Source organism: Neoarius graeffei, chromosome 10 (assembly GCF_027579695.1).
Source record: "Neoarius graeffei isolate fNeoGra1 chromosome 10, fNeoGra1.pri, whole genome shotgun sequence".
In the NCBI taxonomy this organism is placed as follows: Eukaryota; Metazoa; Chordata; class Actinopteri; order Siluriformes; family Ariidae; genus Neoarius; species Neoarius graeffei.
The window spans coordinates 12,557,391-12,572,331 of record NC_083578.1 but is presented as its reverse complement, the minus strand read 5'-3'; the positions used below and the strand labels follow the sequence as shown (position 1 = coordinate 12,572,331).

Below are 14,941 nucleotides of genomic sequence, written 5' to 3'. Positions count from 1 at the left end.
TCCTTCACTTCCTCATTTGCACGCTCTGTTCAAACAGGGGTGGGTTTCCTAAAAGCCTCTTAACGCTAAGAGCATCTTAACTAGGAGAGAGAGTGTTCATTGTGATGCTTGCTCTACCATTTAATGATGATCTTTATGCTACGATGCTTTTGGGAAACTCGGCATGGATCAGCTTCAAAAGCTCCAACTCGAATAGTGCTGAGAACACTTATCTCGTAGATCACCAACTCGCCGAGCGCGACAGTGTTGTATAGAGATCTTGCATGTGACGTCACAGCCGATCCAGATTGTAACAGACGCCATCTTGTTGGTCAAACGCCATATTTCTGCCTTCTACTTCTACTTCTGGTTCTACTTCTGCTTCTACTTCTACCTTTTCTTCTGGAAAACCCTACTATATACAATTCTACTACAACGGCTGTGGCTACAAGCTCTCCCTACCTGTGCACGTTTTTTATGTTTCTTGTGTGTATTTTTGCATGTTGTTCGTCTGTACCGGACTTCAATATCCACTACAACCGTATGGACTTACTGGACATTGGTTTCCAGCAGAAAATGACGGTTTGTAGCGATTTCCATCGCATGCACAACATTCCGGACGAGATAGTGAGACCAGTGGGGTCTCTGTGGATTGTCATCGGGTCTGGCAGGCGAAGGAGGCGGCGCCGGGAGAGGAAGCAAAAGCGAGGCTGCAGGCAGAGCCGGCCTGTTGACTAAGCTCAGAAAACAGCCACTCAAATCTCCAATGCTAAGCCTCTACCTCTCCAACGCCAGATCCATGGTAAACAAGACGGACGATTTGGAATTACAGCTGGAATTACCTTATTCTATTCTATAATCGGCTGCTCAGTGCTATACTCGATACTTAAGTGACTTACCCGTCCAATGAGGATTGTTATTTTCTTGTTTACAAGATGCCACATCTGAGGGCGGCTGACAAATCCTGAATTTCTGTAAAGATAACTGTCCAGAGATTTATAAGCACGCAGTGCTTCACCACTGAACAGCGAGGGAAAGTTGATGAGGTAATTATACACGTCCGGGTATTCCACCTCTGGCAGTTCAACATCCACTGACACGGTCGTGAAAAGTCCGTCCGGTAAGCCATAAGGGTCACTAATCTGTAGGTCGTTTATTTTAGACATATATCTAATTATCTGTTCATTAGAAAAATGAGCCGTGTAGTCCGTCGGTTGAAATTGATCCATTTTGTACACGAGTGAAGCAGTATTCAGCTGTGTTTTTTACTGACAAGATGGCGGCTGTTTACATTCCAATCACGTGACTGCAAGATCTCTATAGCTGCATCTCATTCCGGGACCTGGAGTCCAGCGTTTGTCAATCAGCGCTTTAATTCATCTGATTAACCTTAAGACTGAGATCAAGCACAAAAAATATATCATACTGTGCCCATTTACAAACCCCATGCACGTTCTGACAAAACCCGGTGTAAGAAAAACCACAGGGTCAGAGGTCATGAAGCCCAACAGTAGCTGCTCCGTTGTGTTTTTCTGACTGCAGCACTCTCCACTGTATGCTGCAGTCAATGCCACTCTGCAGCCTTGCCATCCCTAATGTGCCGACTCAATACATCCATTATACCTTCAACACAACAGCAGGCCAGTGGAACGCAGCCAAGTGGCAGCTGGCGACGGAAACCTACTTCCTCAGAGGCAAAGCGCAGATGATGCGTGTGGAATAAATCTAACAGGAAATGGTTTTCGAGTTTAGCAGCACAACACAGGCGTTGACGAGAAAAGAGCGACGACTCTGTGATCACACCCTTCAGGGGGTTCAGAATAATAAAGACGTGGCACTAAGCAGTCTTCACATTGCTGCAGTCGTGATACGCTTCGTCAGCAAACTACTAAAATTGGAAAATGGACCTCCCCCCAAAAAAAAAAAATAAATAAATAAATAAATAAATTTTACATAATATTAACCAAGACAGTATATTTTTCTTTCATTCTCCACTCGAGCTATGACACTAACGTACCCAACGAGTACTTAAGGCTCATGACCAAGCCATCACACCTAAATAAATAAATAAATAAATAACCCTTCAGCTCACATGGACGTTCTGTACTGGAGAGTCTTTGTGTGCAAGCTTGAAGGCGAAATGAGACACCTGGTAGATATCAGGCCTGACGTCAGGGTCTGGCTCCAGCATGTAACCTGGAGAGAGATCGGAGACGTTAATGCATGAAAGAAAAGAACAAAGGAACAGGAAACGGACTGATACGAGCATGAGTTACACTAAAGACAGACATACAGACACAGACCAATGGATAGACACAAGACGGACAGAAAAAACCATGAGCCTGACGGACCTGTGACAGATGGACAGACATTAAAACAGGCGTAGACACATGGATGCACAGACAGAGCTGAGAGAGACAGACAGGCATGACAGATTAATAGATAGACAAACAGCTAGAGAGACATGAAATAGACAGCCAGATGGACAGAGAATGACAGACAGACATCAGACGGGCATTGCTCAATAGACAGACGAGGATACGGGATGGATGGACAGACTGCTAGACAGACAGACAGGAAGACAGGAGATGGACACGAGACAAACAGGAGGATACGAGATGGACAGACAGGATTGCTAGAGAGACAGACGGTAAGAGAGAGAGAGGAAGATGAGACAGACAGACAAATGGTGAGAGACAAATGCCGCTTTTCCACTACAAACGCGGCTGAGCCGTGCCGTGCTGAGTCGAGCTGAGCGGGGCTGTTGGAGTTGCATTTCGACTACAACCGCGCTGAACCGTGCTGGCTGGAAGTGGGTGGACACATTGGGTGGAGTTAGCGAAAGTGGGTGGACGTCACGTGATGTCGTTAAGCAGCGCAAACAGTGACATCAGTGAGCTTTTAAGCGGTAGTCTCACGACCCGGATAGTAAACAATAAACATGGAGGACATGGAGTCGTTAGTGTTGCTGGTCTTGGTGCTGTGGCTTGTTGTCACCGACAACGCGGACAGATACTGGCAAGAGCGTATAGATGAGGCGAGGCGCATAAGGCTTCAGAAATTCTCGTAATTTGTAATTCTTCTTCTTCCGGGTTTGCGGTGTTTACAGATCCCAGCGTGCTCGCGGGGCGTGTGTGGGCATGTGAGGACACTCCTCCTCACCAATCAGTGCACAGGGGAGTGTCTGCTCACGCCCCCAGCCTCACTCGGCTCGCTTTGGCTCGCTTCAGCCCCACTCCAAAACGGTGCGAGTTTTAGGGGCTAAGCAGGGCTGAAGCGAGCCGAGTCGTGCTGTTTTTTCGTAGTCGAAACACGAGCCGTGTCGGGCTGAAGTGAGCTGAAAAAGGGTAGTGGAAAAGGGCCAAAAGAGGAGGATACGAGATTGACGGACAGACTGCTATACGAGATGGACAGACAGACTGCTATATAGACAGACAGACGGTGAGACAGAGAGAGGAGAATAGGAGATGGACAGACGGACATGAAATCGGCACAGATGGATAGAGACAGACAAGTATCATCTGCAACCAGGACCATGTGACCGAGTCTGGTTCATACTGCACTGGCGAGCAGACTGATGGTGAAACGTGTGACTCACGGATGAGGCAGTGCACGTCATGCGAGTAGCGCGAGTTGTCTGGGATGGTGAAGCTGCCATCACAGATGGCCACCTGACTCTCTCCGAACGGCAACGTGAAAAAACACAGCTTATACAGCAAGCAGCCCAGAGCCTGTGGAGAGCCCCACACACACACACACACACACACACACACAATCAGCCAGTCTTCCTCCTCAGCAATTATGAGAAAAACAAACAAGCACAAACATCTGATATCAATTTTAGCATTAATGCAGGGAGTACAATTAAATATGAGCCAGCACACCTGTGCGTATATGTACACGCCAGGGCCGTGCAAAGACCTTTGGAGGGGCAGGGGCTCAACATTCAAAAAAGGGCACTTGGAACAAATTTTTCACACAAGTTAACTTTATTCAAAACTAAATTTCAATTGCAACCGAACATTCTGTGTGTGCGTGATCCATCTAAATCAGGGGTGGGCAAACTTTTTGGCTCAGGGGCCACATTGACTTTTGAAATTTGCCAGGCGGGCCGGGCCAACACCAAATTCATACATATCGAACATAAACCGGAAAAGCTTTAGTGTTATTGTAAGGCCTTCACTGACAGAGACCCAAATGCAGATCAGATTGACATTTATTTTAGTTCTCAGTCAACAAAGGCAGAGCAGAAAAATGCTTGCAGTTCAATAGATTGGCACATAAAAAAAATATATACACACAAAAACAAACACCAGCACTACAGCAGCCACCCACGACAACCAAAATTACTAAGAGTTATACTTTTTACATTATTATGTCTGTAAACATGTGACTACCATCTTATTACAGCTCCAACATAGTTTTAAAAAGAGAAAGCGTTAATACTCACACTCACTCAGCAACCGCTAAGCTGTATTCATCCGTGCTTGCGCTGACTGGTTGTCAGCATAATTAGCATGCTTGGAGGAAAAGTGCCGTTTGATGTTATATTCCTTTAAAACTGCAACGGTTTCTTTGCAAATAAGGAATACAGCCTTTGATCGGACTTCAGCAAAAAAATATTTAGTCGTCCATTCTTTATTGAACACCCTGCACTCACTGTCCACTTTTCTTTTTTTAGGACCACTCATTGTAAAAAGTTTTATCCTGTGTTCTCGAGATCACCAGTGGCACGGGCGCCAGAATGACTTCCATGGCACGCGCTGCACCACTCTGCAAATGTAATCTCGCGTGAACCGAGATTGACTGACTGGAAAGACGGATCTCTAGAACACCTGTCTACGTGATAACACTGAAGCTTATAGTTTATAGATCTGCTCAATCGCGTTCATATGATTGTCTTCCGCGGGCCGGATTAAAAACGCCAACGGGCCGGATGTGGCCCGCGGGCCGTAGTTTGCCCACCTCTGATCTAAATGCTGCAGTATTCTTCAAAGCAGCAGTCTTCGGTTTGCCACGTTCTTGAAAATGTCTGACAACGCTGTATTCAATATGGATATCTTCACTAAGTGAAGATTAGTCTGACCTGTAGTTTTCTGGACAGAGATCCACTGCCTTTTGCTGCCTCCCGCAGCTCCTTCTCTTTCTGCTTCTTTATCCTCTCTTTCCTTGGCATCTTTGCATAATGCAGGCTTTCACTTATTTAGAAAACGTTTCCCTGTGTTTTAACTCAACTAACCTAAGCTACTATAACATAATAGTCTTGATAGAATATGTTGAGGACGTCGTCATTCAGCCTTAAGTTTTCGAAGCTGCTAGAATACGTTATTAACGCCGTCGTTCAAACTAAAGTTTCCGAATCTGCCACGTTAATGAAATGGACGGAGCAAACGGTTTAAATATAGCCTAGGCGGCTTCATTAAATGATAAACAACCCTACGCATTTACTGTAGTGTTCTAAGCTGCACAATATTGCATGTCCAGATAAGAAATGAAAGGAGACTTTCAGTGTGACCTTACCATGCCGTTCCTCGCACTGTCTCTCACCGTCAACCGCCTGCATGCGCTTTCTGCACGGAGGTTCACTGAATGCATGACGTCACGGATTGATGCCCGCATTTACATAGAAAAACGTTATTTTATAAATCTATAATTTCATATATTATTGTCAAATTGTAGAGAATATTGATGTTGGAGCTAACTTATCTTTTACAAATAAAAAAAAAAAAAAAAAGTCCCTATGAAAAGGGCACTTTGGACAGCAAACAGAAAAGGGGCAGGGGCTAGAGCACCTGTAGCACCGCTTCATTGCACATGGGTGGTACACGCGCGCACACACGCCAAAATGACACCAAGGCAGTAAAGCTGTTGGAAAAAAAAAAAAAAAAAAAAACACACAACACACTACACAGTTCTCACCCAGATATCAGCTTTAGTGCTAATGACTTTCCCACTGTACAGATTGACCATCTCTGGGGCTCTGTAGGACAGTGTGGTGTACCTGCAGATCAACACACACACACACACACACACACACACACGACATCACATCATACATCACCTGAGAGACAGCAGACAGCTCAACAAACAAGTGAGATATGGATAAAAACACACTTTTTAATTTCCTCCTCTACAGCGGCCGCCCCCTCGGCCTGAGGGTCCTGGAACCTGATGGTGGCGCTGCCGAAGTCACACAGGACGTAATGACCACGGTCGTGCAGCAAAATATTCTCCACCTGAGACACAGAGAGAGAGAGAGAGAGAGAGAGACACACGACAGCTTTAAAGGGGGAAGAAAAGAAAAAAAGGAAGGAGAAAAAAAAAAGCGCATGCAACCTTCCTAAGATCTCATCTCATCATCTCTAGCCGCTTTATCCTTCTACAGGGTCGCAGGCAAGCTGGAGCCTATCCCAGCTGACTACGGGCAAAAGGCGGGGTACACCCTAAACAAGTCGCCAGGTCATCACAGGGCTGACACATAGACACAGACAACCATTCACACTCACATTCACACCTACGCTCAATTTAGGCCCTGTCCACACGGCAACGGATTCAGGTGAATCTGATAAAATTGTTTATCGTTTCGGCCTGGCGTCCACACGGCACCGGCGTTTTGGGTGCCCCAAAACGAAATCTTTTGAGAACGGGTTCCAGAGTGGAAAGATCTGGCAACGGCGCCGTTGCGAAGTCGTCTGGATGAGTAGAACGGATTTGTTTACGATGACGTCACAACCACATGTGCTTCACGCCGGGTAGAAGTGTAACGAACTCGATGCGAGTTGTCAACAAATCCTATAACTTGGTTCATGAAACGCGCTTACAAAATATTTTCACTGTGAATATTTATTGTGTAATGGTGCAAAGTGAGAGAGAGAGAGTCAATCCCGCCAGCAAAAATAGGGAAAAAAAAGGAGCGATCTCACCTCTTCAGATGTTGGTTTAAGTCCTACAATATATTCCTCAAAAAGGGCGTAGAAGAACAAATTAATCCATCAACGTGTAGCATTCAATTTATTCTGGACCATTAAAGACGCCGCCTTCCGCGTAGAATCATACGTCATCCTCGCCGCCATATTGGATGGGTCAAAGCGGAGAATAAAGATGTCTCATTCATGTGCTGCGTTTAACTGTACCAACAGGTTTGCCGTCCAAACGAGATCACATGGGATTACCTTTCACAGGTGAGACTGGAAAAATACTTTTCATTGTATTTGGTCATTATAATGTAATTTTACGAACAGATTTTTCTGACTTTGTGGCTAATATGAAGTCTCGCGCATAATAGTTTATGCGCATGCGTCCTTACTATTTCTATTGTTCTGATGTCTCCGAAGGGACCGTCTTACAGCGCCCCTAGTGGTGTGGCATGCGTATTGCATCATTTTCAGCAAGCGTTGCCATATGGACCTGATATTTTACTGATCCGTTGCCCATGTGGACGCGATATTTTTTTTAATAACATCTCGTTGCCGTTGTCGTGTGGATGTAGCCTTAGAGTCACCAGTTAACCTAACCTGCATGTCTTTGGACTGTGGGGGAAACCGGAGCACCCGGAGGAAACCCACGTGGACACGGGGAGAACATGCAAACTCCGCACAGAAAGGCCCTCGCCGGCCACAGGGCTCGAACCCGGACCTTCTTGCTGTGAGGCGACAGCGCTAACCACTACACCACCGTGCCGCCCCTTCCTAAGATATGTTTTAAAAATTTGCAATAGAGCTCAAGACTAATTCAAAGCCACCAATTTGGCGCTGTTTAAATCACTTAACATACAACTCCAACCTTCACATTAGGCCTGGATTCGAACCACTACAGTTTTCCCTGTGGTGCTACACTTAGGGTTGTGTCTCGAAACTCCACCCCATTCTCAAGTCTCGTGTAGACTAGAACAGGTTTACTTCTAGGACACCCTCAACCCTGAACACTTTCTCAGTCCCCAGTGGAAAAAAAAAAAAAAAGCATCTGCACAATATCATGCCACCGCCACCTATGACGATCATGATAATTATAAATCAGGATGATGAGCAGTGCAGGTTTTTACCGAACGTAGGACAAAAAAGTTCAGAGTTTTTTTTTAAATCTCATCACATCAAAGAATGTTTTTTTGCATGTTATTTTTCCTCCATTTGTTCTTTCATGGAAAATAGCATTAACAAAGCATCGAGGTCTTAACCTGTACTCATCAGGTGCAAAAACATTCGCATGTTCTTTACAGTGCTAGCGTGCCGACTTTGTGCACATAATTTCAGCAGGTTATCGATCCACTTGTGCAAGGGTGCGGTGCATTTTGGATGCCAGAGGCTGTTGTGCAAATACAGCAATCAGCTCAAAACATCTGGACTCGAAACGTGTCACATGGTGTCACGACTCTCAAAGTGTTTAATCCTGTTTAACGACTCTGAGGCAAGAGGCATGGGTGTGACGGCATGGTCCTACACTGGTAGCTCTTGATCTACTACTTTTGGGAAACTGATTTAAGGAGGAGATGTTCGCTCCAATAAGCTGACTGTAATGGTTTAAGGAAAAACTCCAGTGTGTTTTTCAATTTAATCTCCAGAACGTCGAGGCTTTTCTTTGGACTGAGAAAAGACCAGAAAAGCAGCTGAATACAAACCTCACCTCATCATGAAAGTCTAACGGCAGTTGAGCTGATGGACATCAATAAACATAAAAATGTAATGTAATTTATCATTTAAAACGACAACCGTTCTCATCGAAGTTTTATCCAACACCGTTCTGTTTACTTTTTACGAACTTTCATGAAAGCACGTTTCACAGAACGTGGTCCGTCCGCGAGTTGTCGTAAAATATCACGTTTTATCAGTGTTTCTCGAATCGCCTGTGTGACTCCAAAAGCAAAAGGTATGAGTAGCACAGAGGAGTTGTTTTCTATATTGAATAAAAGTCCGATGGAAGCTTGAATAGTAGCCGATTATTTGAATTTGTCGGACGTTAACCAAGCCAACAGTTTTGCGACACTGCCTATAGCTACGTCAGCGTAGGTTACACTTTCGTATCAACATCACCTCTGAACATCGAGAAACTACGAGTAACCAAATTAGACTTCGCATCAAATTGTCAAAGATGACGGATCGGTGGCTGAAGACCGGGTCGGTCAAAAGAAAAGCACAAGAAACATCCGACACGAGCAAGGACAAAGTGCAAAGACACTGACTGTTTGAGAAAACAAAGCAACGCAACCAGATCAACGTGGCCCCCAGTACAAGATTAAAACTGTCCAGTTTGGAGCCAGACATTGCTTCAGTGATGCATCAGAATAAACAGCACCATTCTTCCCATTAAAGGAACAGTCCACCGTACTTCCATAATGAAATATGCTCTTATCTGAATTGAGACGAGCTGCTCCGTACCTCTCCGAGCTTTGCGCGACCTCTCAGTCAGTCAGACGCGCTGTCACTCCTGTTAGCAATGTAGCTAGGCTCAGCATGGCCAATGGTAGTTTTTGGGGCTGTAGTCAGATGCGACCAAACTCTTCCGCGTTTTTCCTGTTTACATAGGTTTATATGACCAGTGATATGAAACAAGTTCATTTACACAAATTGAAACGTAGCGATTTTCTATGCTATGGAAAGTCCGCACTATAATGACAGGCGTACTAACACCTTCTGCGCGCTTCGGCAGCGCATTGATACGGAGCTCAGATATCAATGCGCTGCCGAAGCGCGCAGAAGGTGTTAGTACGCCTGTCATTATAGTGCGGACTTTCCATAGCATAGAAAATCGCCACGTTTCAATTTGTGTAACTGAACTTGTTTCATATCACTGCTCATATAAACCTATGTAAACAGGAAAAACGCGGAAGAGTTTGGTCGCATCTGACTACAGCCCCAAAAAATACCATTGGCCATGCTGAGCCTAGCTACATTGCTAACAGGAGTGACAGCGCGTCTGACTGCGTCTGACTGACTGGGAGGTCGCGCAAAGCTCGGAGAGGTACGGAGCAGCTCGTCTCAATTCAGAGAAGAACATATTTCATTATGGAAGTACGGTGGACTGTTCCTTTAAGAGGACGACAACAATGAGTGAGTTGGCTGTACTGTTTGTAACACTGTCATTTCATTAGTGTGTAATTTGTAATATACTACGAAAGCCGAGAGAGGCCCTTCATATAATCCTTTTTTTTATTCACCTTGTTATTCCGAGATAACGACATAATTAATTCAGGATCTCGAGAAAACAACACAACTAATTCGAGATCTCGAGAAAACAAAGCCGTTATTTCGAGATCTCGAGAAAACAAAACAATTATTCCATGATCTCGAGAAAACAAAATTATTTCATGATCTCGAGTAAACAGCTGAGAAATGGTTCATTCAGGAACGCCGAGAGACTTGTGATATGCTGACTTTGGGGCTATTTCTCATTCTGTATAGACGCAACTTTGGTCATTAGAATGTCTGGAATAATCGATCACCTAATAAGGCAATATTTTGATCAGGGGTTGACACAGGGAGAGATTGCATTAAGTCTTTTAATAAGGGATCATTTCAAAATTAGTCCGCGGCACCTCCGCAGAAGACTGGCCCGGCTTCGTCTCTACCGACGGAGATACAGTGATCCAGCTGAGATCATGGAATAATTGTTTTGTTTTCTTGAGATCTCGAATTAGTTGTGTTGTTTTCTCGAGATCCTGAATTAATTATGTCGTTATCTCAGGATAACAAGGTGAATAAAAAAAGATTATATGAAGGGCCTCTCGCGGCTTCCGTAACATACTGTTGAAGTATTTTTTTTTTTGTTGTTGGGGATATTTAGAGGGTTAGGTGGTCCACAGATTTTATTTATTTTTAACGGATAAAAAGTGGTTCTTGGTCTGAAAAAGTTTGAGAAACACTGAAACGTTTGACGACGCCACAACACTTGCCCTTAGGCTTCCATCATAACCATGAACAGCCTCAACACGGCTTCGGTTATTTTCTCAGCGCAAAATGACTGCATGTGGTAATTTTCACGTGCACTACACGTGCAGTACACAGAGAAAAGAGCAGATGGTTTGAGGAAGGAGGCGGAGTCGCGGCTCATACTTTGAGATCCCGGTGGACGATGGGACTTTTGCGTTGGTGTAGTCGTGCGACGGCCTCGCAGGTGTCGCAGAAGATCTGCAGGACTTCTGACTCGCTAAAGCCTGTCTGCAGACGCTGGTTCATCAGATTCACCACCTGACCACCTGCACACACACACACACACACACACACACACAGGAATCCATGATTGATGACTACATTAGAAAGATTAAAAAAAAAAAAAAAAAGTAAGAAATGTGGAAAATCCGGACTGTCGGAGAGAAAGACAGAAAACATAAGCGCCAAGTACTGACCTCTACAGAAATCCATTAATATCAGAACTTCCCAGACGTCTCCTGACCCCACGGCGGTGATACTGGAGTCCAGGTAGCCGACTATATTTTTGTTTCCCACCAGATCCCTCTGTAAACAAGCACACAAACACAGACAGGCAATAACTATGATGAGCTCTAACAGCTGTCGGCTCATGTTAATGACCTTCAGTCAGAGCCGGATGGGACGTGGGCAGCTGAAAAAGTGTCGAGTCAACGCTATGGCTTTATCGTTAACGCACTGCCAGACGGTGTTTAAAGACGGTAACAATGACCACCCTGCCTCTTACCGCACTCGTCTCAGAGTTCTATCATCAGCTGCATTATACACAGTGTGTTGTAGTCGAGTCACTAAACCTCAAGTCTGAGTCCAGTCTCGAGTCCCCAGTGTTCAAGTCAGAGTCAAGTTACAGTGGTGCTTGAAAGTTTGTGAACCCTTTAGAATTTTCTACATTTCTGCATAAATTTGACCTAAAACATCATCAGATTTTCACACAAGTCCTAAAAGTAGATAAAGAGAACCCAGTTAAACAAATATTATACTTGCTCATTTATTTGAGGAAAATGATCCAATATGACATATCTGTGAGTGGCAAAAGTATGTGAACCTTTGCTTTCAGTATCTGGTGTGACCCCCTTGTGCAGCAATAACTGCAACTAAACGTTTGCGGTAACTGTTGATCAGTCCTGCACACCGGCTTGGAGGAATTTTAGCCCGTTCCTCCGTACAGAACAGCTTCAACTCTGGGATGTTGGTGGGTTTCCTCACATGAACTGCTCGCTTCAGGTCCTTCCACAACATTTCCATTGGATTAAGGTCAGGACTTTGACTTGGCCATTCCAAAACATTAACTTTATTCTTCTTTAACCATTCTTTGGTAGAACGACTTGTGTGCTTAGGGTCGTTGTCTTGCTGCATGATCCACTGTCTCTTGAGATTCAGGCTACATCCACACGACAACAGCAACGAGATGTTATTTTAAAAAATATCGCGTCCAAATGGGCAACGATCAGTAAAATATCAGGTCCATATGGCAACACAACGCTTGCTGAAAACGATGCAATGCATATGCCACACCTCTAGGGGCGCTGTAAGATGGTCCCTTCGGAGACACCAGAACAATAGAAGTAGTAAGGACGCATGCGCATAAACTATTACGCGCGAGACTTCATATTAGCCACAAAGTCAGGAAAATCTGTTCGTAAAATTACGTTATAATGACCAAATACAATGAAAAGTATTTTTCCAGTCTCACCTGTGAAAGGTAATCCCATGTGATCTCGTTTGGACGGTAAACCTGTTGGTACAGTTAAACGCAGCACATGAATGAGGCATCTTTATTCTCCGCTTTGACCCATCCAATATGGCGGCGAGGATGACATATGATTCTACGCGGAAGGCGGCGTCTTTAATGGTCCGGAATAAATTGAATGCTACACGTTGATGGATTAATTTGTTCTTCTACACCCTTTTTGAGGAATGTATTGTAGGACTTAAACCAACATCTGAAGAGGTGAGATCGCTCCTTTTTTTCCCTATTTTTGCTGGCGGGATTGACTCTGCCTAAGGGCTATTCTCTCTCTCTCTCTCTCACTTTGCACCATTACACAATAAATATTCACAGTGAAAATATTTTGTAAGCGCGTTTCATGAACCAAGTTATAGGATTTGTTGACAACTCACATCGAGTTCGTTACACTTCTACCCGGCGTGAAGCACTCACAGTCATGTGGTTGTGACGTCATCGTAAACAAATCCGTTCTACTCATCCAGACGACTTCGCAACGGCAACGTTGCCAGATCTTTCCACTCTGGGATGCGTTCTCAAAAGATTGCGTTTTGGGGCACCCAAAACGCCGGTGCCGTGTGGACGCCAGGCCAAAACGATAAACAATTGTATCAGATTCACCTGAATCCGTTGCCGTGTGGACAGGGCCTCAGTTCATCACTCTCCATCCAGTCACTAAAAGAGGTCATTGTTGAAGAATGGAAAAAAGATTGATGTTGCAAAACATCGACAACTTGTTCATTCCATGCCTAGAAGACTTGGTGCCGTCATTAAAAATCATGGAGGCCATACAAAGCACTAGATGTAGTAGTTGTTGTGGGGTGTACTCATTTTTGCACCACCCTAATTTGAGTAAAACTGAAAAATGTGTAATCTAAGTTATATTATTAACCTTACTTTCCCGTTATAAGTTAAACAGATGTTATATTAAACTGTGTCTTGTCAACATTTTGGAAATTGTTTGTGTTCATCGAGATATTGTTTAAAATGTTACTTTTCAAAGGGGGTGCACTCATTTACGCTCAGCACTGTAAATAATATTGGCTGGCATTGAGTGGTATAGCGGACATGTTCAATATTAGCTGAATGGAATATCTCGGATATTAAAAAAAAAAAAAAAAAAAAAAAAGACAGCCAATATTATAATACATGCATGCATACACATTCCTTTCGGATGTTCAACGCATATTTCTCTTTCAAAATTCTCTCAAAACCTTCCATATTTAAACATCGCAAACCTGGCAGCCAAATTTGTTTACAAATCGTCACAGTCGCTCGCGAGCGCAGAAGTTTTACAGCACCGACATGTGATGTCATGTCTTGACAACCATGCAATATCGTAAACCATATTCAAACTGACATACACATAGGATAAGCGATATGCTAACAATATCGCATGCTATCAAACCAAATGAATGAAGCCTGCTAGAAGGGAATAGAACATGTTTTTATTCCATGGAAAAAAAGTGTCCTGTATGGATAATTATTTTTATTTAATTTTCTTGAAGGGCGGCACGGTGGTGTAGTGGTTAGCGCTGTTGCCTCACAGCAAGAAGGTCCGGGTTCGAGCCCCGTGGCCGGCGAGGGCCTTTCTGTGCGGAGTTTGCATGTTCTCCCCGTGTCCGCGTGGGTTTCCTCCGGGTGCTCCGGTTTCCCCCACAGTCCAAAGACATGCAGGTTAGGTTAACTGGTGACTCTAAGGCCAAGTTTACATTAGACCGTATCTGTCTCGTTTTCTTCGCGGATGCACTGTCCGTTTACATTAAAACGCCTGGAAACGGGAATCCACCAGGGTCCACGTATTCAATCCGCCAGGGTCCACGTATTCAATCCAGATCATGTCTGGTCTGGTGCTGTGTAAACATTGAGAATACACGGATACGCTGTGCTGAGCTCTAGCTGACGTCGTCATTGGACAACGTCACTGTGACATCCACCTTCCTGATTCGCTGGCGTTGGTCATGTGACGCGACTGCTGAAAAACGGCGCAGACTTCCGCCTTGTATCACCTTTCATTAAAGAGTATAAAAGTATGAAAATACCGCAAATACTGATGCAAATACTGCCCATTGTGTAGTTATGATTGTCTTTAGGCTTGCCATCCTTCCACTTGCAAGTGGTAAGTGACGCGCATGCCCGATATGCACTGAGATCTCACACACAGCGGCTCAGTCCCGAATCACTGCTCGTGCGCTTCACTCGCGCGCTCTGTGAGCTGCGCAGGGCCGGAGTGCGCACCCTCCAGAGGGCACTCGCTGTTCAGGGCGGAGTGATTTGGAGCGCAGGATGCCTGCGGAGCCGAGCGTATCCTTGTATT

At 44.6% G+C, this 14,941-nt stretch overlaps 1 protein-coding gene across 6 annotated transcripts in view; it reads right to left on the bottom strand.

Annotated features, from left to right (window-relative positions):
- The window catches only part of LOC132892850 (AP2-associated protein kinase 1-like), a 109,252-nt gene that overhangs the window by 43,718 nt on the left and 50,593 nt on the right, over positions 1 to 14,941 (bottom strand). For all 6 annotated transcript variants that reach the window (XR_009655484.1, XM_060931303.1, XM_060931304.1 and 3 more), the window contains exons 3-8: positions 11,318 to 11,426; positions 11,025 to 11,167; positions 6,094 to 6,215; positions 5,899 to 5,980; positions 3,578 to 3,710; positions 2,072 to 2,175 (exon numbers count right to left, since the gene is read on the bottom strand). Coding sequence is in view for 5 of the 6 variants with exons in the window: in XM_060931303.1 (XP_060787286.1) it covers positions 2,072 to 2,175; positions 3,578 to 3,710; positions 5,899 to 5,980; positions 6,094 to 6,215; positions 11,025 to 11,167; positions 11,318 to 11,426 (693 nt within the window). In the remaining variant the exon portion in view is untranslated. The remainder of the gene's footprint in view (positions 1 to 2,071; positions 2,176 to 3,577; positions 3,711 to 5,898; positions 5,981 to 6,093; positions 6,216 to 11,024; positions 11,168 to 11,317; positions 11,427 to 14,941) is intronic.